This window comes from Capricornis sumatraensis, chromosome 5 (genome assembly GCF_032405125.1).
Source record: "Capricornis sumatraensis isolate serow.1 chromosome 5, serow.2, whole genome shotgun sequence".
Classification (NCBI taxonomy): Eukaryota; Metazoa; Chordata; class Mammalia; order Artiodactyla; family Bovidae; genus Capricornis; species Capricornis sumatraensis.
In genome coordinates this window covers 91,224,498-91,248,110 of record NC_091073.1, presented here as the reverse complement: position 1 = coordinate 91,248,110, position 23,613 = coordinate 91,224,498, and the positions used below count along the sequence as shown (strand labels likewise).

Below are 23,613 nucleotides of genomic sequence, written 5' to 3'. Positions count from 1 at the left end.
GAGGTCATATAGATTACACTCTGCTTAACAGCAGATTGTCAGGCATGTCTTAAGTCCCCAGCAAATATTAGCTGCATAAAGAAAGAAATGGTGATGAGAACTCAGGGAAAGCAAGAGGTTGTTTTCAGGAAGTAGCAGTTGTATTTGTTGAATTTGAAGTTTCCCCCTTTCATCCTGAACTCCTTTTGTAAAAGAAGAGTGCTTTTTTGCATCTCCCTGACACTGTGGAGGACACCAAGAGAAAACACGATGCTTTTCTTTCCTTTGCTAAAATGATACTTTTCTCAAGGTCTCCTCTTGTGACTGCAGCTTGTCCTGACCACTCCAGCCCCTGTTAACTATTCTCTTGTCTGAACTCCCACACTTTGATTGTCTGTGTCTAAGAACTTTCTGGATGCTGTATTATTCACTCAGCGATTCAAGTGCATCAGTCTATCTTCTAACCTGGATTGTTAGACTTCTCAAAGCCTCTCTTGTCCCTCCATCCTCTCTGTCACCATCACCTTCTGCCATGGAGCAGGCCTTACATAATTCACAGAATCATCACGGCAGAGCCAGGTGGCTTCTCTGGCTTCTGCTTGAAATAAAAACCTTAAGCTTTTCCAGCAACTCAGGCAGCAGCCTAGGATTTAGGATGTTTCTCACTGGAAATTACTGCAAGGATGTAGGACCACGAGCTCTATTACCGGTACTATTGTCCACTTCTAACTTCTAATCCTGTTTCCAACACATCTGATTTCCTTGTACATGTTTGGAGACAGTGATTGTGTCTTCTCTGAGTTGTCTTCCCTCTATGGGTGGTGGAACATTGATGGCATCTGGGGATGACGTGGCAGAGCTTTGCCACCATTTCCTTCAGCCTCCTCTCCCAAGTCACTCACAAGCAAAACACATAGCTATAAGTAAGGATTGTGTTCTGCAAACACAGCTTTGAGATGGGCTCTCGGCCTCTGTCTCTATTGCCTGCCACCCCCTTGACTTCAGCACCCAGCCTCCTCTTTGTACCTGCTGCTCTCCAAGCCTGCAGCCATTCTTAATGCAATTTTCAGGTGAATCACCAGTGGCAGGATCAGGAATGCTGGACCTGGTTCATCAATATCCTTCTCAAAACATTGACCCACAAATGAGCACCATTAAGGGGACAGTATGGTATAGTAGGGGCATAGAATCTCTATGAAATCCCTCAGTGGTAAAGAATCCATCTGGCAATGCAGGAGATGTGGCTTTAATCCTTGGGTCGGGAAGATGCCCTGGAGAAGGAAATGGAAACCTTTCCACTCCAGTTTCTTGTCTGGAGAATTCCATGGACAAAGGAGCCTGGTGGGCTATAGTCCATGAGGTCACAAAAGAGATGGACACGATTTAGTGACTAGACAACAGCAACAAATGGTATAGTAGAAAGAACACGGATGTTGGATTCAAATACTTCAGTTTCATTCAGTTGATCAGTCATATCCGACTCTTTGTGACCCCATGGACTGCAGCATGCCAGGCTTCGCTGTCCATCACCAACTCCTGGAGTTTACCCAAACTCATGTCCATCGAGTTGATAATGCCATCCAACCATCTCATCCTTTTGCCATCCCTTTCTCCTCCTGCCTTCAGTCTTTCCCAGCATCAGAGTCTTTTCCAATGAGTCAGTTCTTCAAATCAGGTGGCCAAAGTACTGGAGTTTCAGCTTCAGCATCAGTCCTTCCAATGAACACCCAGGACTGATCTCCTTTAGAATGGACTGGTTGGATCTCCTTGCCGTCCGAAGGACTCTCAAGAAAGAGTCTTCTCCAACATCACAATTCAAAAGCATCAATTTTTAAGCACTCGGCTTTCTTTGTGGTCCAACTGTCACATCCATACATGACTACTGGAAAAACTATAGCTCTGACTAGATGGACCTTTGTTGGCACAGTAATGTCTCTGCTTTTTAATAATGCTAAGTTGGTCATAGGTTTCCTTCCAAGTAGCAACCGTCTTTTAATTTCATGGCTGCAGTCACCATCTGCAGTGATTTTGGAGGCCCCCAAAATAAAGTCTGTCACTTTTTCCATTGTTTCCCCATCTATTTGCCATGAAGTGATGGGACTGGATGCCATGATCCTAGTTTTTTGAATGTTGAGTTTTAAGTCAGCTTTTTCACTCTCCTCTTTCACTTTCATCAAGAGACTCTGGTTCTTCTTCACTTTCTGCCATAATGGTGGTGTCATCTGCATATCTGAAGTTATTGATATTTCTCCTGGCAATCTTGATTCCAGTTTGTGTTTCATCCAGCATTTCACATAATGTATTCTGCATATAAGTTAAATAAGTAGGGTGACAATATAAGCATTGACGTACTCCTTTCTGGATTTGGAACAAGTTTGTTGTTCCATGTCCAGTTCTAACTGTTGCTTTCTGACCTGCATACAGATTTCTCAGGAAGGAGGTCAGGTGGTCTTGTATTCCCATCTCTTTAAAAATTTTCCAGTTTGTTTTGACCTACACAGTCAGAGGCTTTGGCATAATCAAAGAAGGCAATGGCACCCCACTCCAGTACTCTTGCCTGGAAAATCCCATGGACAGAGGAGCCTGGTAGGCTGCAGTCCATGGGGTCGGTAAGAGTCGGACACGACTGAGCAACTTCACTTTCACTTTTCACTTTCATCCATTGGAGAAGGAAATGGCAACCTACTCCATTATTCTTGCCTGGAGAATCCCAGGGACAGGGGAACCTGGTGGGCTGCCGTCTATGGGGTCGCACAGAGTCGGACACAACTGAAGTGACTTAGGAGCAGTTTTTCTGGAATTCTCTCACTTTTTCTGGAATTCTCTCACTTTTTCAATGATCCAACAGATGTTTGCAGTTTGATCTCTGGTTCCTCTGCCTTTTCTAAATCCAGCTTGAACATCTGGAAGTTCACAGTTCAAGTACTATTGAAGCCTAGCTTGGAGAATTTTGAGCATTACTTTGCTAGCATGTGAGATGAGTGCAGTTGTGCGGTAGTTTGAACATTCTTTGGCATTACCTTTCTTTGGGATTAGAATGAAAACTGACCTTTTCCAGTCCTGTGGTCAATGCTGAGTTTTCCAAATTTGCTGGCATATTGAATGCAGCACTTTCACAACATCATCTTTTAGGATTTGAAATAGCTCAGCTGGAATTTCATCACCTCCACTAGCTTTGTTCATAGTGACGCTTTCTAAGGCCCACTTGACTTTGTATTCCAGGATGTCTGTCTCCAGATAAGTGATCACACCATCGTGGTTATCTGGGTCAGGAAGATCTTTTTTGTATAGTTCTTCTGTGTATCCTTGCCACCTCTTCTTAATATCTTCTGCTTCTGTTAGGTCCCTACCATTTTTGTCCTTTGTTGTGCCCATCTTTGCATGAAATGAAATTCAAATAGACCTGTGTTTAAATCTGCCTCTGAGTGACTGTCTCAGCCTCAGTTTTCACCTCTGAAAAATGGGTTATTGTGTGGATTACAGGTTATGTATATAAGGCACCTGGCACACAGTGGGCCCTGCATAAATGCTTGTTTGCGTACTGCTTGTGTTAAATGTATTGTCGGTTTAGCAGTCAAGCTTATTGTCAGTGGTCCTTGGTGGCTGGGAGACATGTCAGTGTGCGTGACATGTGGGGAAGTCTTGCACTTAGAGCAGCCTACACCAGCAGTGAGTAATGAGCCAGTGTCTCTGCTGGAAGTGGATCTTGGATGTAATTGTTTTCAAGTCAGGAAAAAAATGCACATTCTCTGCCAAATAGATAAGTATGTCTTTCTTTCTTGTCCAAGTCATACAGGACAGGGCTTCTGAATAAGTAACATGGTAGGTCACTGCAAATACAACTCTGAATTGATACCAAATTATCCAGTAATGTTGGGGTCCAGTGGCTTCCATTTCAATCACTAAATGGATCATTACCATTCAGCTTATATTGCCCTATTTTCCTTATAAGGATCTCATGACGGAGTTAGGAACCAGCTGATTTATTTCTGACTAGTACAGTGCTGGAATAGAGTGCTCTTTATTGACTTTTTCTTAAAAATCCCTAACCTTCAAACATGTAACCAAATTTTAGAATTGCCATAGCTTGTAGAAGAGAGTTAGGTGAGAAGACTCTAAAAGTTAACATTTGCCTATTTATTAGACTTAAAAAAAAATTTAGAATCCTGATGGAAGAAGTTTTCTCTAAAAAGTGCATTTGGGAAATGTTTACTGTGAAGTTCAGAAGAGTTTCACAAGAAAATTAAACTAAAAGCATTTCTCACTTCCTTCAGATTCTCCCTCTTGGAATTTTTGATGGTGCTTGATGCTGTTTAAAGTGAGGCTTTTTTTTTAATAGCTATGCCAGGGATCAAACCCCTGCCCCCTGAATTGGCAGGGCAGAGTCTTAACTACAGGACCACCAAGGAAGTCCCTAAAGTGAGCCTTTCACTGCGGAGACCCCACCAGGCCTGACTCTGAGGTCAGAACTGCCCATTTCCTCCTGGGACTTCAGTTCTATATACATATGTTTCCATTTCCCCCTTCATACCAAGATACACATCGAACCTCCTAACAGATAAACCTCACGAAGCAGTATGTTTAGCCAGCGGCTCCTTTGAGCAAATTCCCCAGACTCCATCCAAAGGTCCATCGCCAGCTCCCTCAAACAGTATTGTTTTGTGACGCTCTCAGACGCGGTCAGAGATTGTTTCCAGGGGTGGGAGCAGGACCGAGTCTAATTCCACCAGGATGCTCAGTTCTGATTGTATTCCTCCAGCATGTTTTCCATGACCTCAGGGATGATCACCTGCCTCTCAAGCTGAAAGAATTTAGCCCCTTATTCAAGACGCGGTCAGAGATTGTTTCCAGGGGTGGGAGCAGGACCGAGTCTAATTCCACCAGGATGCTCAGTTCTGATTGTATTCCTCCAGCATGTTTTCCATGACCTCAGGGATGATCACCTGCCTCTCAAGCTGAAAGAATTTAGCCCCTTATTCAAGATGAAAGGGAGAAAAATCCTTCACTGCATCTTGATTGTGTGTGATGCAGGGAGAGGTGTAGGAAAGAGGATTCCTGGGACACCAGAAGAGCTTGGGATCACTGTTGTAATTTCTCACCAGCAGTAAGATCAGGAGGTGGCACTTTTATTTATTTAGGTTTTTTTTGGAGTCTCACTGTGTGTTCATTGCATTGTCCTTGTGAGAGGGCGTCGCCCCCACTCCCTTTCCTGGCATCCACAGGCTGGTTGACTGGTCTAGGCTGTGAGTGTCTTATTGCTGCTCTAGTGCCGCTCCAGGTCTTGGTGGACATTATATAAAGGTTTGTGCAGTGAAGAAAGGAGTGCGTGGAGGCAGGAGCTGAGTCTTATTCATCACTGTCCTATTCCCAGGTGCCATCCTGGCACACACATAGCAGGTGCTCCGTAAATGCCAGGTGTGAATGGATGTGAATGGTACCTGATGTAGCATTCAAGATGGGGGATGGGAGTGAAGAGAAAGAACAGAGTGAGAATGTGGCCATTTCTATGTGAACACAGAAGGCACCTTGAGTATCTGTTCGTATAGCGTCTTTCCTATTTAAAAACAGAACTCTAGGGGACATCATTCAGTGTCATCTTATCCAGGGTGAGGGAAAATCAGAAATAAGATCTTAGTAAAAAGCGAAATGCTTTAAGTCAGATTTTAAAGTTTGGAGGAACAATGCCCTTGTGAATTAAGTTATTAGTGGGACAGGTTGAACATGGGATGTTGACCAGGGTGAGTGTTAGTTCCTCAGTCGTTTCTGACTCTTTGTGACCCCATGGACTGTGTAACCCACAAGGCTCCTCTGTCCATGGGATCCTCCAGGCAAGAATACTGGAGTGGGTTGCATGCCCTCCTCCAGGGGATCTTCCCAACCCAGGGATTGAACCCAGGTCTCTTGCACTGCAGGTGGATTCCTTACCACCTGAGCCAGCAAGGAAGCCATTAAAATATTTTTTTCAAATCACCTATTGCTTTTTTTTTTTTTTTGGTAAAAGCTGATTTTTTTTTAAATATATATGAAGGATGAAGATAAGTCCAAAGAGAGAATCCGCTGTTTTAACTCCACACATGTCTTTTCGATGTTCCCCAGGTTGTGAATGCTGTAGGAGGTGTCTCCTTTCTGGATTCAGTCACTCCCATGGATTATTTCCCTGGATTAAATTTGGAAGGTTATCCTAACAGAGACAGTACGAAGTATGCTGAGATTTATGGCATTCCATCTGCTCACACTTTATTACGAGGGACACTGAGGTACAAGGTAAGTGGCTCTATTTGAGGTGAACAGGTTGACCATTTGGATGTAAGTAATGCAAGCATGTAATTTTTCTTCATAATCAAAATAATTAAGATGATAAACCAGATTGGAGTCTGTTTCCTGAGAACTCTTTGGAATCATTGTTTCAGGAGATAACACAGCTGGAACAAAAATGGTTTTTGACTCATGAGAAGTGTGGGGGAAGGTGGAGGGCCAGCTTCAGATGTACTCAGGTTTGGGGGTCCAGTGACCTCATGGGGACTTGGTTTCTCTCCACCTCTCAGCTCTTCCTTCAAGCTTTGGTTGTGTCTCCTGTCTCACAGAATGGAGGGATGGTAGCAGGATCTTAGGTTCCAATCCAGTGAGAATGAAAAACTTCATCTTCACAGTCAAAAGTAGAGTTTTTATCTTGTGGGCCCCTGAGATCTGTGCAAAAAAAAGGTGCCAGTCAGCTTTGGCCCTTGTTTTTCATCCCCAGAGCTGATAATGTAGCCAGTGTCACCTTCCCCAAAGCAAATCTTAATTTTTTTTTTTTTTACCACAAAATAGAGTGTAGATACTAGGACCATAAATATGAATGTCCAGTATACATTTTTTGAATCACAGAAAAATAGTTACAAGTGTGACCAGATTAAGACAATCAGTATAATGAGAAATCTATATGCAGGTCAGGAAGCAACAGTTAGAACTGGACATGGAACAACAGACTGGTTCCAAATAGGAAAAGGAGTACATCAAGGCTGTATATTGTCACCCTGCTTGTTTAACTTATATACAGAGTGCATCATGAGAAACACTGGAGAAGGCTGGAAGAAGCACAAGCTGGAATCAAGATTGCCGGGAAAAATATCAATAATCTCAGATATGCAGATGACACCACCCTTATGGCAGAAATTGAAGAGGAACTCAAAAGCTTCTTGATGAAAGTGAAAGAGGAGAGTGAAAAAGTTGGCTTAAAGCTCAACATTCAGAAAACTAAGATCATGGCATCTGCTCCCATCACTTCATGGCAAATATATGGAGAAACATTGGAAACAGTGGCAGACTTTGTTTTGGGGGGGCTCCAAAATCACTGCAGAAGGTGATTGCAGCCATGAAATTTGAAGGCACTTACTCCTTGGAAGAAAAATTATGACCAACCTAGATAGCATATTCAAAAGCAGAGACATTACTTTGCCAACAAAGGTCCATCTAGTCAAGGCTATGGTTTTTCTAGTGGTCATGTATGGATGTGAAAGTTGGACTGTGAAGAACGCTGAGTGCCGACGAATTGATGTTTTGGAACTGTGGTGTTGGAGAAGACTCTTGAGAGTCCCTTGGACTGCAAGGAGATCCAAACAGTCCATTCTAAGGGAGATTGGTCCTGGGTGTTCTTTGGAAGGAATGATGCTAAAGCTGAAACTCCAGTACTTTGGCCACCTCATGGGAAGAGTTGACTCATTGGAAAAGACTCTGATGCTGGGAGGGATTGGGGGCAGGACAAGAAGGGAACGACAGAGGATGAGATGTCTGGATGGTATCACCGACTTGATGGACATGAGTTTGAGTGAATTCCAGGAGATGGTGATGAACAGGGAGGCCTGGCATGCTGATTCATGGGGTCACAAAGAGTCCGACACGACTGAGCAACTGAACTGAACAGAACTGATAATGATTTCCTAGAGCTGTTATAACAAATTACTATGAAAGTTTTAACAACAGAAATGTATCCTCTCAACAGAGTGTGTGCAAGATTTGGGTCTTCTGGAAGTTTTGAAACCTCTTGCCACTCTCACCTCACTTCCAGTGATTGCAGGCAGTTCCTGGTGTTCTTTAAGTTGTAGACATATTGGTCCCATCTCTGCCTCCATCTTCATATCATCTTCTCTTGCTTATGGTACTGTGTCCTGTCCTCTTCTTTCCAGGACACCAGTCACTGTATTTAGGACCCACCCTTTACTAATTACATTTGCAAAGATTCACATGAGGTCTTTGAGATCCTGAGTGGCTTCAACCCTCTATAACTAACATAGCTAAAATACATAGATCTCTAAAACTTAGGGATCTGATTTCAGATCTCACTGCCCTGTGAGATTTCCTGGAACCTGTGCTCTCATGAATGTGATTTCCTCACTATCTGGGAACTAAATGAACTGTCAGTGATAACATCTTAGGTAGATAAAAGAACCATGGACGTTTCATAAGCCTTTAGGCACAGGACAAATTCTAGTGGGAAGTGAAGTCATGCCCTCCTCAGGTCTGGCAGATTCTTGATTCTGTTTTCTTCTTCTTCTAAGACGGTAAGTAGGGACTATTGTTTTCAGGGGATTCAGGAGTTAGGACTTTCTGATCAGTTAGTCAGTTTAGTCACTTCAGTCGCTCAGTGGTGTCCAACTCTTTGTGACCCCATGAACTACAGCACGCCAGGCCTCCCTGTCCATCACCAACTCCCAGAGTTTACCCAAACTCACGTCCATCGAGTTGGTGATGCCATCCAGCCATCTCATCCTCTGCCATCCCCTTCTCCTCATGCCTCAAATCCCTCCCAGCATCAGGGTCTTTTCCAATGAGTCAACTCTTCTCATGAGGTGGCCAAAGTACTGGAGTTTCAGCTTCAGCATCAGTCCTTCCAAAGAATACCCAGGGTTGATCTCCTTCAGAATGGACTGGTTGGATCTCCTTGCAGTCCAAGGGACTCTCAAGAGTCTTCTCCAACACCACAGTTCAAAAGCATCAATTCTTCAGCGCTCAGCTTTCTTCATAGTCCAACTCTCACATCCATACATGACCACTAGAAAAACCATAGCCTTGACTAGATGGACCTTTGTTGGCAAAGTAATGTCTCTGCCTTTGAATATGCTGTCTAGGTTGGTCATAACTTTCCCTCCAAGGAATAAGCGCCTTTTAATTTCATGGCTGCAATCACCATCTGCAGTGAATTTGGAGCCCCCAAAATAAAGTCTGACATTGTTTCCACTGTTTCCCCATCTCTTTCCCATGAAGTGATGGGAGCAGATGCCATGGTCTTAGTTTTCTGAATATTGAGCTTTAAGCCAACTTTTTCACTCTCCTCTTTCACTTTCATCAAGAAGCTTTTGAGTTCCTCTTCACTTTCTGCCATAAGGGTGGTGTCATCTGCATATCTGAGGTTATTGATATTTTTCCCAGCAATCTTGATTCCAGCTTGTGCTTCTTCCAGCCTTCTCCAGTGTTTCTCATGATGCACTCTGTATATAAGTTAAACAAGCAGGGTGACAATATACAGCCTTGACATATTCCTTTTCCTATTTGGAACCAGTCTGTTGTTCCATGTCCAGTTCTAACTTGCTTCCTGACCTGCATATAGGTTTCTCAAGAGGCAGGTCAGGTGGTCTGGTATTCCCATGTCTTTCACAATTTACCACAGTTTATTGTGATCCACACAGTCAAAGGCTTTGGCATAGTCAATAAAGCAGAAATAGATGTTTTTCTGGAACCCTCTTGCTTTTTCCATGATGCAGCAGATGTTGGCAATTTGATCTCTGGTTCCTCTGCCTTTTCTAAGACCAGGTTGAACATCTGGAAGTTCATGGTTCACGTATTGCTGAAGTCTGGCTTGGAGAATTTTGAGCATTACTTTACTAGTGTGTGAGATGAGTGCAATTGTGTGGTAGTTTGAGCATTCTTTGGCATTGCCTTTCTTTGGAATTGGAATGAAAACTGACCTTTTCTAGTCCTGTGGCCAATGCTGAGTTTTCCAAATTGCTGGCGTATTGAGTGCAGCACTTTCACAACATCATCTTTCAGTATTTGAAATAGCTCCACTGGAATTCCATCACCTCCACTAGCTTTGTTCGTAGTGATGCTTTCTAAGGCCCACTTGACTTCACATTCCAGGATGTCTGGCTCCAGGTGAGTGATCACACCATTGTGATTATCTGGGTTGTGAAGATCTTTTTTGTACAGTTCTTCTGTGTATTCTTCCCACCTCTTCTTAATATCCTCTACTTCTGTTAAGTCCATATCATTTCTGTCCTTTATTGAGCCCATCTTTGCATGAAATGTTCCCTTGGTATCTCTAGTTTTCTTCAAGAGATCTCTAGTCTTTCTCATTCTGCTGTTTTCCTCTGTTTCTTTGCACTGATCAGTGAGGACGGCTTTCTTATCTTGCTTATATCTTTCCTTTTCTCTGTTGCTTTTTGCTTCTCTTCTATTCACAGCTGTTTGTAAGGCCTCCTCAGACAGCCATTTTGCTTTTTTGCGTTTTTTTTTCATGGTCTTGATCCCTGTCTCCTCTACAATGTCATGAACCTCCGTCCATAGTTCATCAGGCACTCTGTCTATCAGATTAGTCCCTTAAATCTATTTCTCACTTCCACTGTATAATCATAACAGATTTGATTTAGGTCATACCTGAATGGTCTAGTGATTTTCCTCACTTTCTTCAATTTAAGTCTGAATTTGGCAATAAGGAGTGTATGATCTGAGCCAGTCAGCTCCCGGTCTTGTTTTTGCTGACTGTATAGAGCTTTTCCATCTTTGGCTGCAAAGGATATAATCAATCTGATTTTAGTGTTGACCATCTGGTCATGTCCATGTGTAGAGTCTTCTCTTGTGTTGTTGGAAGAGGGTGTTTGCTATGATCAGTGTGTTCTCTTAGCAAAACTCTATTAGCCTTTGCCCTGCTTCATTTTGGGCTTCCCTAGTGGCTCAGACAGTAAAGCGTCTGTCTGCAATGCAGGAGACCCGGGTTCATTCCCCAGGTTGGGAAGATCCCTGGAGAAGGAAATGGCAGCCCACTCCAGTATTCTTGCCTGGAAAATCCCATGGACCGCGGAGCCTGGTAGGTTATCGTCCATGGGGTTGCAAAGAGTTGGACATGACTGAACGATTTCACTTTCATTTTCTTTCACTTTCTGCTTCATTTTGTACTCCAAGGCCAAATTTGCCTGTTACTCCAGGTGTTTCTTGACTTCCTACTTTTGCATTCCAGTCCCCTATAATGAAAAGGACATCTGTTTTGGGTGTTAGTTCTAAAAGGTCTTGTAGGTCTTCATAGAACCATTCAACTTCAGCTTCTTCAGCATTACTGCTTGGAGCATAGGCTTGGATTACCATGATATTGAATGGTTTGCTTGGAAATGAACAGAGATCATTCTGTCGTTTTTGAGACTGCATCCAAGTACTGCATTTTGGACTCTTTTGTTGACCATGATGGCTGCTCCATTTCTTCTGAGGGATTCCTGCCCACAGTAGTAGATATAATGGTCATCTGAGTTAAATTCACCCATTCCAGTCCATTTTAGTTCACTGATTCCTAGAATGTAGACATTCACTCTTGCCATCTCCTGTTTGACCATTTCCAATTTACCTTGATTCACCTGACATTCCAGGTTCCTATGCAATATTGCTCTTTACAGCATCAGACCTTGCTTCCATCACCAGTCACATCCACAACTGGGTATTGTTTTTGCTTTGGCTCCATCCCTTCATTCTTTCTGGAGTTATTTCTACTATTTCTATGCTACTGATCTCCAGTAGCATATTGGGCACTTACCGACCTGGGGAGTTCCTCTTTCAGTATCCTATTATTTTGCCTTTTCATACTGTTCATGGGGTTCTCAAGGCAAGGATACTGAATGGTTTTGCCATTCCCTTCTCTGGTGGACCACATTCTGTCAGACCTCTCCACCATGACCTGCCCGTCTTGGGTTGCCCTGCAGGCATGGCTTGGTTTCATTGAGTTAGACGAGGCTGTGGTCCATTTGATCAGATTGGCTAGTTTTCTGTGATTATCATTTCAGTGTGTCTGCCCTCTGATGCCCTCTAGTAACACCTACCATCTTACTTGGGTTTCTCTTACCTTGGATGTGGGGTATCTTTTCACGGCTGCTCCAGCAAAGCGCAGCCACTGCTCCTTACCTTGGATGACGTTGCCCCTCCTGACCTTGAACGTGGAGTAGCTCCTCTCAGCCCTCCTGCGCCCACGCAGCCACAGCTCCTTGGACGTGGGGTAGCTCCTCTTGGCCGCCGCCCCTGACCTCAGATGTGGGATAGCTCCCCTTGGCCGCTCCTGTGCCATCGCAGCCTGGTGCTCTCAGTCGCCACCCCTAAACATCTGATAACTTTAGGTATATAATCTCTGGTAAAATGTATAGATCCCAAAATAGAGGATTTTAAGATATTTAAGAATAAACTAAAGCTCTCAAGAATGTGTAGGGGTGAGAACCACCCCACTGAACCTGAGAGAATGAAAGATGTCACAGATTTCATATCCATGAGGGCCATCACCCTGAGCAATGTCAGCAACCCTTCAAGTAGCCAGAATGTTCTTTCCATTGTTAGAGATGAGACCCTGTCACTCAAATATGATCGGGAGACTTTGACTTTTTCCCTGCACCTGCTTATCACATGAGTCCTTCTAGACCCAGCTTAATATCACCTTCGCATGGTATCTTAACTCCTCTCCTTGACTCCCCTCCCCCCAATCTATGTGAGTCCTCCTTGTTCCTCTCATAGCTATGCTAGCCCATTGTAGGGCAGTCTTCAGTGGTCATGGTTTTGCTCTCTATGGACCAGGCCTCATTCACTTGTCTTATTGGAGACTTCTCCTGGACTGTAGTGTCTTCATGGGTTGGGAATGCATATTTCATGTCTGTGGCCTCAGCCCTAAGCACAGTAATTTGCTAAGGACTTACTGATAAGTGAATATACATAATAAATTCATCTCAAGAGGTCACCGTAAAAATATATTTCTGAAATTGAGAAATAGCTCAGACACGTCTCAGTATCTGAGATTTTGGAAGAAGAGCACTCCGGCACTTAGATCCTAGAAGCAAGCTGGAATTACTGCTTTTTTTTTCTCCTCTTTGAACTGTATTTACATTGGGTTAGAGCAAATGAATGTGAATTCTTTAATTAGTAACCTTTGAACAGTTTGAGTAGTACAGTTTATCAGAAATGTGAAAATCCACACATTAAATGGTGAAATATCCAATGGCAACAGAAACTATATCTTAACTTTATTGCTTTCTGAAATAATTTCCTGCCTTTCTCTTCCTCCTCCTCTTCCTTCTCTTCCTCCTCATCCTTCTATTCTCTCTCTGTTTCTTTCTCTCTAACTGCAGTGGCTATAAAGCCCCTTATTTTGACTTTCTCATTCCACCCTCCCCCTACCATGATTTGCTCCCAAGAGAACATACATTATGATCTTCCTTCACTTTATTATCATTCAGAATCCATGCATCCTGTCACTTGTTTTTGTTTTAGCATACTGGATGATGGATAATGGGGTGAGGGCATGGGGATGAAGGACACAGATACTTTCTATGCCTACAGTTCAGCAGCTGAATAGACAGTGAATTGCAGTTTGTGTTAAGTGCCATTGTAGAGGTATGCACAAAATACTGCAGGAACCCAGAGCAGAAGGAAGTGCCCACTTACCTAGCAGTAAGTTCAGATGCACTGAACTGGGTCTTAAAAGTAAACATTTCATAAGTGATAAAGAGGTGTTACCACATTCCAGGCACAGGCAGTGTGCACCAAGGCCCATGTCTCTGGAAGAGCCCAGCAGCTTATTTAGGGAATGTGAGTGGTGAAGATCATTAGTTGAGTCAGACTGGAGGGGTGTATTGGCATGGGTTTCATGCCAAGAACTTTGGCCTGTCCTACAAGAATGAAGGACCCATGAGGAATTTTTATCAGTGGTGACATTTTAGAAATTTCGAATTCTTACTTTTCCCCTGCTCCTTATTTGCATTAGAATAATGACTCAAGGAGTGGAATGGATTTTCTGCTTTGGGGGATATTCTTACATGCTCCTTCTTCCATTATAAAAGAGAGGACAACTGTTCTGTTAAATATAATTCTGCTGACTTGAGTGTGTAACACAAGAGGAAATTTGCTTTTATGCTGTCAGAAAAGCACCACTCACATGTTACCAAGAAAAAGTAAAGACCCTGTTTCGCAAGTTCTCTTAAGTAAACCAGTGGAATGGTTGTTACACTACTGATTTTGGTTTGAACCAAAGGGTGGCTGCATCAATGCTAGCAATACAAATGGCTATCTTCTGTCAGTTTTCGAAGTGAATTATGAAGATATTCTTCTTTTCAAAAGAATTAAAAAACAATTTTAAAGACATTTTCATGTGTTGCTTACCAACTCTTGTTACAGGGGTATGCCAAAGCTTTGAGTGGATTTGTGAAGCTGGGTCTCATAAACAGAGATGCGTTTCCTGCCCTTCAACCTGATGCCAATCCGCTCACCTGGGTGAGTGGCTCTGGAATTACACATTGTCTGCTGCTCTTCAGAAATGCCTTCTGAAATGGTCAGGTTTGCACGGGGGTTTTGACCAGCAAAGAACCCATCCTATGGTGTATGTGCAGGAAGTTAAGTCCTAGTTCCAAAGCCCCCTTTCCCTTCACTATTTTGGGAGGATGGAGAGGACAAGGAGGCTGACCCATGGGGCCTATTTCCTGTAGCAATTCGTACCACTTGATTGTCCCCTCAGCCCTGAGAGAGATGGGCTTGCCCTCTGCGTTGGGCTCTGGGCTCTGCCGCTTGTCTGAGTGCTGGCCCCATTGATGAGAGTTAAGCTAGGGCCTCCTGAACCTGGGAAGGCAGGAGAGCTCCTGGTGGTATTCCAGAACTGATTCCCAATGCCCAAATTAGGTCTTTCATTTGACCATTTGTAACCATGAGGAATTTGAGTTTTTAAGTACTGAGTTTATGCACATATCTGTATTGTATTTAAATCCTAGAGTCTCAGGGTTAGAAGAAACTTTGGAGACTTGGAGTGAGTGAAAGTCGCTCAGTTGTGTCCAACTCTTTGCGACCCCATAGACTATACAGTCCATGGAATTCTCCAGGCCAGAATACTGGAGTCGGTAGCCTTTCCCTTCTCCAGGGGATCTTCCTAACCCAGGGATCGAACCCAGGTCTCCCACATTGCAGGTGGATTCTTTACCAGCTGAGCTATCAGGGAAGCCCTGGAGACTTGGAACTGAATGTACAGTAAAGCTTCCACTAACTGCCAAGAATTAATTTGTTACCAACTGGTTGTCCAACTTAAATTAACATGCCCATATTTCAATACAGATGCCAGAAATCTGTCCCAAGGAGATAAGAATCTGTACTGCTAATCCCATGTCTCCCAGTGAAGCTGTGGTATTCTTATTAGCTGGTTGCTTTTAAATTCTCATTTTTTGTGTATATGAAAGTTTTTTCAATCTAAGTTTCAGCTTTCATAAATTAGCTTGTTGGACAGAAATGAATAAATATCCATGGAATGAATCTGATGTTGAGGCAATTTGATTGGGAAGGTTGGTACAAGCATTGTTGGGGCTGGTCCCCTTATCTTGGCAGCTACAGTTTAGAACAGGGGCTGGCAAACTGGTTTTTTTTTTTGTAAAAGACCAGACTGTAATTTTTCTAGGCTTTTATGGGTCACATGGTCTCTGTCAGACTACTCAGTTCAGACTGCTCATAAAAAAATGAGCATGACTATGTTTCAATAAAAGTTTTTATTTATAAAACCAGGTGGTGAGCTCAATTTGGTCTGTGAACTAGTTGTTGTTTTTTTTTTTTTTCCTCTTTGTGGGAAGGCTTTTGATTTTTAATTGAAAGATAATTGCCTTATAGTGTTGTATTAGTTGCTGCTGCACAACAAAGTAAATCAGCTTCATGTATACACATATCCTCTCCCTCTTGTTTCTCCCTACCAACCCCCATCCCCCCACCTAGGTCATCACAGAGCACCAAACTGAGCTCCCCGTGCTATATAGCAACTTCCTGCTAGGTATATTTTACAGATGGTAGTGTATATGTAGTATGAAACTTTCCTATGATAGGCCATAGGCTATGAGCTATATATATATATATATATATATATACACACACACATATACATCTCCACTCTTCCCACTTGTCCCACCTTCTTCTTCCCTTGCTGAGCAAGCTTGTTGATCTTTATTTATTTATTTATTTTTCTTTGTTGATCTTTAATCTAGAGCACAGCCTGGAGAAAGTCTTGTTTAGAAAGTGGAAAAGGCTACGACCACTGTTTAACTGTTCTTCCTTGAGATTTTATTATCTGCACAATCTCCCTCATTTCCTGAACTTACAAAAGAATCGTGGTTGCTACTAGCAACCACAGCAAAGATCCTTCCACTCTATCCTGGCCAAAACAAGAATACCAAATCCTAGACTTCTGGAGGGCAAGGGATAATGGGTGAAGGGTGATGAAGAGGATCTGCAAAGGCAGGCAAAGTGATCATAAATATGATATTACTCTTTTGGTGTTGATTTGGTGTTATGACTCATTTTTATCGCTGAAATATCATTCTAAAATACCATGCATTTATTGATGTGTAGGTATGCAGACATGTATCACATGTGTGTGCCACAATTTACTGTTTCTGCTGCTGTTGCTGCTAAGTCACTTCAGTCGTGTCCGACTCTGTGCGACCACATAGATGGCAGCTAATTATCTCTAATTTACAATTTGAGGTCCAGTGTCTTCCTAGGATAATCTCTAAACGTATTTTTTATTCTATTTGGAACTTAGAAGTTGTATCCTTGTTTTTTTAACCAGAAAGAACTCCTCTGTGATCTAGTTGGGATTTCATCCTCTTCCAAATGTGATGTGCTTAAGGAAGCTGTCTTTAAGAAACTGGGAGGAGACACAACCCAGCTGGAGGCTCTCGAATGGTAGGCATGCACCAGTCAACCTAGGGCAAAACACTGGATCAATGATCACTTAGTTCTTTCTAGTCAAAAAAAGGTCAAGATAGAAACATTTCACATTGTCTTTGATGAATTTACTGCTCTAATGTTGGCCCGTTGTAGAGAGATTACCACATACTGTCTTCAGTTCAGTTCAGTTGCTCAGTCGTGTCCGACTCTTTGCGACCCCATGAATCGCAGCACACCAGGCCTCCCTGTCCATCACCATCTCTCGGAGTTTGCTCAGACTCACGTCCATCGAGTCCGTGATGCCATCCAGCCATCTCATCCTCTGTCGTCCCCTTCTCCGCCTACCCCCAACCCATCCCAGCATCAGTCTTTTCCAATGAGTCAACTCTTCGCATACTATGTTCATAAGGGGATTGAAAAGTATGTAGAGAGAGGAATTCAATGGCAATTATAACTTGAGAAATACTTATTTTTGAGAAACATCACTACTCAGTTTTTGAGAAAGGTGGGGCATTTTTTCTCTCCTGTGGGAGATTCTCCTACTCTTCTTTAACTACTTTAAAATACACATTCTGCTGGTATCCTTCACATGGAACAACCAACCTGTAAGTTAATCTCAGGAGAAGCTTGGCAACAGTGTGCACTGATGGTATGTCAGATCTGGCTCCAGGCAGCACTCATGGGAGAGTCTGGGGATGATTCTAAAGGTGAAAACATTACTGTTATTATTTTACAGTAACTTGGGAGTCCTATAACTTCAGCTGTCATCTTACGATTCTGCCCTTTCAAGATGAAATCCAATGAGTGTTCCCTTCTGCTTCCCAAGTGAGCGTATATGTAGGTCTTGGAATTAATGCAGCCATCTCTTATTCTTCTCAGGTTGGGCCTATTCGGGGATGAACAAGTCCCTCAGGCCGAGTCTCTCGTGGATGCCCTCTCCAAGCATCTGGCCGTGAAACTTTCCTATGGTAGGCCATAGCCTGTGAGCTGAACATCCCAGAAGAAGGATCTTAAGAGCCAGCGAATTAGATTGGCAGGAGTCACACAGTGGGAATGGACAAACGTGATGTCAGGGAAAGAGCACTAGGGCTATTTCTCCAGAGGGAAGAATAAGAGAACTACCAAGCAAGAGTGAACTTGAGAACATGACAAAGGAAACCATGATTAGTTTTACTTTTAATTTTTGACACATTAAGGGAATGCTGAAGCAGCATTCTGGGGAGAAGAGAGGATGGCCTCATGTCTGTAACTGGGTTACAGTGAGACCAGTCTGCACAGAGGAATCTGGTCAGAGTTATCATTTCCTTGAATTTTTAATTTGTCCTTTGGGCTACAAAGCAGTATATCTAATTATTTAAGGATATACATAATGGGAAGGAAAACTTCAACGCAGAAGGGGAGGAGCAGGGGGATGAAATATGGTATTGGAGTTGTAATGATAATGACATTTTCAAATGTATATTTATTAATTTTAAGGTCCTGGAGAGAAAGATATGATTGTGATGAGAGACAGCTTTGGAATCAGACATCCTTCTGGACATTTAGAAAAGAAAACTATTGATCTTGTGGTTTATGGGGATGTCAATGGTTTTTCAGCCATGGCTAAAACTGTGGGGTTACCCACTGCTATGGCAGCCAAGATGTTACTTGATGGTAAGTTCTTTCATTGAAGGACCAACTCTGTCTCCATGTTATCTCCAAGTCATTCAACACCTGGATGACACCAAGACTAATCAAATAATTAGTCTTCAGTACGACACTGGCTTTCACTAAAAGTGAGCCAGTTCAGAAGATCCAAGTTCTGGCTGACTGGGAGATCACCCTGTGATGAGTAAAAAACATGGGCTTTGGAGTTAGACCTGATTTCTATTCCATGTAAGCCCCAAGATGGCTGAGGGATGGAATGCCAGTTACTTAGAATCTCTGCATCAGAGTTCATCTGTAAAGTGGGGAAATTGTCATCACTAATTCATAGGGTTGTATGACATTGAAGTGAAAAAATACATAAACCTCCTATCACATAGAAGGGGTCCCCAGGGAATATTAACTGCCTTCTTTTCTTTCCTTTTTCCCTTTTTTGTATTGATGACTTCACTTTCACTTTTCACTTTCATGCATTGGAGAAGGAAATGGCAACCCACTCCAGTGTTCTTGCCTGGAGAATCCCAGGGACAGGGAAGCCTGGTGGGCTGCCATCTATGGGGTCGCACAGAGTCAGACACGACTGAAGTGACTTAGCAGCAGCAGTAGCAGCAGCAACACTGAAATAGCAGACGGTAGTCTCTTCCAGATCTTCAAAAATATAAGCCACGTTTTATTAATCTTCATATTTTAATATACTGTCAATGTTCAGTATATGTTTTGAACTAAAAGAATTCAAATTTCAACTTTCCTTAAGGTCATATATGCTTTCAGTAAGCTTATCTCTGAATATAACACCTCATTTTGTCCTTGTAAAGGTGTGAAGGGAATAAAAAACATCAAAGCATATAAATGTGAAATAAAGAGAAGATATATCAATAGTAGCATATTGTTGTTGTTTAGTTGCTAAGTTGTGTCCAACTCTTTGTGACCCTATGGACTGCAGCCCACCCCCCCTCACCTGTCTGTAGAATTTTCCAGGCAAGAATATGGGAGTGGTTTGCTATATCCTTCTCCAGGGCATCTTCCCGGGCCAGGGATCAAACCTGTGTCTCCTGCACTGGCAGGTGGATTCTCTACCACTGAGCCACAAGGGAATGTTAGTCTATATACAGTGAAACTACCTACTAGTTATTGAGGAACTATAGTGAAGAAGTGATGTGGGATGAGGTCATCATGGCCTTTAAGGAAAGTGCCCAAATTTATTCTTTCAGGCATCCTAACATGCCAGTGCCCAAGTTACCAGATTGGTTTCAGATATTTTATTTTTTTTGCCATACCATGCAGCATGTAGGATCTAAGTTCCCAGACTGGGACTCAAACTATGCTTCCTACAGTGGAAGTGTGGAGTCTTAACCACTGAACCGCCAGGGAATTCCCTCAGATTGGTGTAATTTCATTGTGTTGGTGTTAAAAAATGATATCAGCAAATCAGACCAGTTAGATTTACAAGTTTTTTTTCTTCTTATACTTTTTTTCTCTGATCTGGTAGTTAATGGAGTTAGGTGTATAAATTCAGACTCAGCCCCTAAGTTCAGCTGTGCTTTCCATGAACCCCTTACAGTGTGTTGATTATGTAATAATTTAGTAGGAGATATTTAAGCTACTATTAAAAAAAAATCCCTAGGCTGCCAACAATTCATTAACTTGGAGTTTACTGCTATATGGTAATTCTTGCTGTAGAAATTAACCATTCTTACCACCTTTAAAATGGTATCTTCAAACTTACTTTTTTCTAGGTGAAATTCAAGCTAAAGGCCTGATGGGACCCTTTTCAAAGGAGATCTATGGACCAATATTGGAGCGAATTAGAGCAGAAGGCATTATGTATACTACACAGAGCACAATCAAACTATAATTGAGAATTATATTTTATCTTCCCAGCCAACACAGCTCTGAACTTCTGTGCAGTAAACATGCTTGTTAATGTGATATTTTAAAACATGAAGCATGATATGCTTTGATATGTCAATACAATGGTATTTTTGAAATATAAATCTCTATTTTAATATGAAAACATGTTATAAGAAATGCCAGTAATTATCAGAGCTTTAACAATTCTATCATGTATTTTTTAATGTGTATGTAAAAGTGATAATGCTTGTACCTCTTGTTAACTTATTATGCAACTTTTTTCCTTACAAGAATATATTTTCCTATAATTAGCAGATGAAGTTTTATCTTTTTAGTAAGAAGAAGATTTCTTCACACAGCTTTACTTTTGTTTTGCTTTTGTTTTTCAGACAGATTCAGCTGGATGTTTCTAGATTACCTGTCTACAAGCTTTTGCAATAATGCTATTTGTGCCTTTTTGTAAAATTATGATTTAAGAAAGTGACATTTCTGATAGTTTCCTCTTTAATGTTTAGAAAAGGAATAGGTAAGATGAAATAAAAATCTACAGGATCAGCTCATTAGGCACAGGAAAAGAATCTAACAAATCCAACATCCTTTTGTGATAAAAAACACTCAACAAACTAGGAATAGAAGGGAATTCTTTAACCTGATAAAGCGTACCTATGAAAAACCCAGAGCTAATATCGTACTCAAGGATGAAAGACTGACAGATTCTCCCCTGAAATCAGGGACAAGACAGAGATGTACACTCATGCCATTTCTATTCAGCTTGTACTGGAAGGTCTAGATGGGGTAATTAGGCAAGAAAATGAAATAAAAGACATCCATATTAGAAAGAGATGTAAAACTATCTCTGTTTGCAGATGGTATAATCTTTACATAGAAAATGCAAAAGAATAATCTAAGAAAGAAAACATTAGATCTAATACATGAGTTCATCAGTTGCAGGATTACATTCAAAAATTGATTGTACTGGTACACAGTATCAATGAATAAAGCAAAAATGATATTAAGAAAACAATTCTTAAAAAAGTGTAGAATAGGAATAGAATGAGAGTTCAGAAGTAATGTTTATTGAGTTTTGAAAAAGGTGCTAAGACAATTCAGTTGAGAAAAATAGTCTTTTCATCAAATGGTGCTGAAACAACTGGATATCCACATGCAAAAGAATAAAGTTGGACTCCCTACCTCACAGCACATATAAAACTTATCTCAAAATGGACCAAATACCCAGATATAAGAGCAAACACTGTAACACTTTTAGATGAAATCACAGGTGTAAATCTTCCTGACCTTCAATTAGGCAATGGCTTCTGAAATAAATGACACCAAAGCACGAGCAACAAAAGGAAGAAAATAGATAAATTGGATATCATCAGGAGTAAAACCTTCTGTGCTTTTAAGAATACCATCAAGAAGGCAAAAGACAAGCCACAGAATGAGAAACTGTTGCAAACTGTATATCAGGTAAGAGAAGAACTTGAATAGATAGAGAACTATTGTATTCAATAAAAAGTCAAAGAGCCTAATTTAAAAAAAAAGGATAAAGGATCGGAATTGACAGTTCTCAAAAGAAGATATACAAAAGGCCACTGAGCACATGAAAAGATGGTTAACACACGTCAGCTATCAGGGAAATAGAAGTCAAATCTACAATGAGATAGCACTTCGTCACCTGGATAGTTATTGTGAAAAAATAGTAAGTGTTGGTGAAAATGTGGAGAAATTGGAACCCTCATAAACTGCTGGTAGAAATATAAAATGGTATGGCTGCTTGGAGAAACAGTTTGGCAGTTCCTCAAATGGTTAAACATAGAATTACCATATTATCCCTGGTGCAGGGTGAGGCTTCCCTGGTGGCTCAGACAGTACAGTGTCTGCCTGCAATGTGGGAGACCTGGGTTCGATCCCTGGGTCAGGAAGATCCTCTGGAGAAGGAAATGGCAACCCATTCCAGTACCTTTGCCTGGAAAATCCCATGGATGGAGGAGCCTGGTATGCTATAGTCCATGGGGTTGCAAAGAGTTGGACATGTCTGAGCAACCTCACTGTCACCATATTATCCAGTAATTCCACTCTTAGCTATAGAAAAAAATGAAAATGCATCCACACAACTTGTAAACAGATGTTTACAGTGGTATTATTCATAACAGCCAGAAATAAAAACAAGTCAAATACCCATCATATTAACAAAATGTGGCATATCCAGACAATGGAATATTATTCAGCAATTAGAAAGAAACTGGGTACTGATACACACCACGACATGGATAAACTTCAAGTGAAAGAAGCCAGGCAGGAAAAGCCACATATTGTGTGATTTGATTTGTATGAAATGTCCAGAATCGTTAAATCTCTATATGGAGAAAGTAGATTAGGGCTGGGGGATGTTGGGGAGAAGTGGGAGTGACTGCTAACAAATTTGGAGTTTTGGAGAGGGAGATGATGAAAATGTTATAGAATTGATTTTGTGGTCATGGAGGTACTACTCTGTGGCTATACTAAAAACTACTGAATTGTGCACTTTGTGTGAATTGTATGGGGTGAGAATTGTTTATCAAGTTGTACAAATAAAACTTTATTTTTCTCTTTGAAGGAAAAATGCTTATGTTGAGGGATATAAATTAAACTTTCTGTGAGACTGTGCTCATATTCTGGCATATGAAACTAATCCTGCTGTCAAAATAAGCAGGTAAGATACTTGGGACATATGGCAGTTGAGAAAATATCTATGCTATTTGAAAAGGATCAAAGTTGATTAAGGCTTGGTCTCAACTGCCAACATCTGCTGGATCATGGAAAGAGGAAGAGAGTTCCAGAAAAACATCTATTTCTGCTTTATTGACTATGCCAAAGCCTTTGACTGTGTGGATCACAATAAACTGTGGACAATTCTGAAAGAGATGGGAATATCAGACCACCTGACCTGCCTCTTGAGAAATCTGTATGCAGTTCAGGAAGCAACAGTTAGAACTGGACATGGAACAACAGACTGGTTCCAAATAGGAAAAGGAGTATGTCAAGGCTGTATATTGTCACCCTGCTTATTTAACTTCTATGCAGAGTACATCATGAGAAACGCTGGACTGGATGAAACACAAGCTGGAATCAAGATTGCAGGGAGAAATATCAATAATCTCAGATATGCAGATGATACCACCCTTATGGCAGAAAGTGAAGAGGAGCTAAAAAGCCTCTTGATGAAAGTGAAAGAGGAGAGTGAAA

At 41.7% G+C, this 23,613-nt stretch overlaps 1 protein-coding gene across 1 annotated transcript in view; it reads left to right on the top strand.

The window, feature by feature from the left end:
• The window catches only part of AASS (aminoadipate-semialdehyde synthase), an 83,101-nt gene extending 60,182 nt beyond the window's left edge, over window positions 1-22,919 (top strand). The window contains exons 19-24 of the mRNA XM_068972618.1: window positions 6,076-6,243; window positions 14,371-14,466; window positions 16,790-16,905; window positions 17,770-17,858; window positions 18,367-18,543; window positions 20,271-22,919. Coding sequence (XP_068828719.1) covers window positions 6,076-6,243; window positions 14,371-14,466; window positions 16,790-16,905; window positions 17,770-17,858; window positions 18,367-18,543; window positions 20,271-20,389 — 765 coding nt within the window. The 3' untranslated portion in view covers window positions 20,390-22,919. The remainder of the gene's footprint in view (window positions 1-6,075; window positions 6,244-14,370; window positions 14,467-16,789; window positions 16,906-17,769; window positions 17,859-18,366; window positions 18,544-20,270) is intronic.
• Window positions 22,920-23,613: the final 694 nt, after the last annotated feature.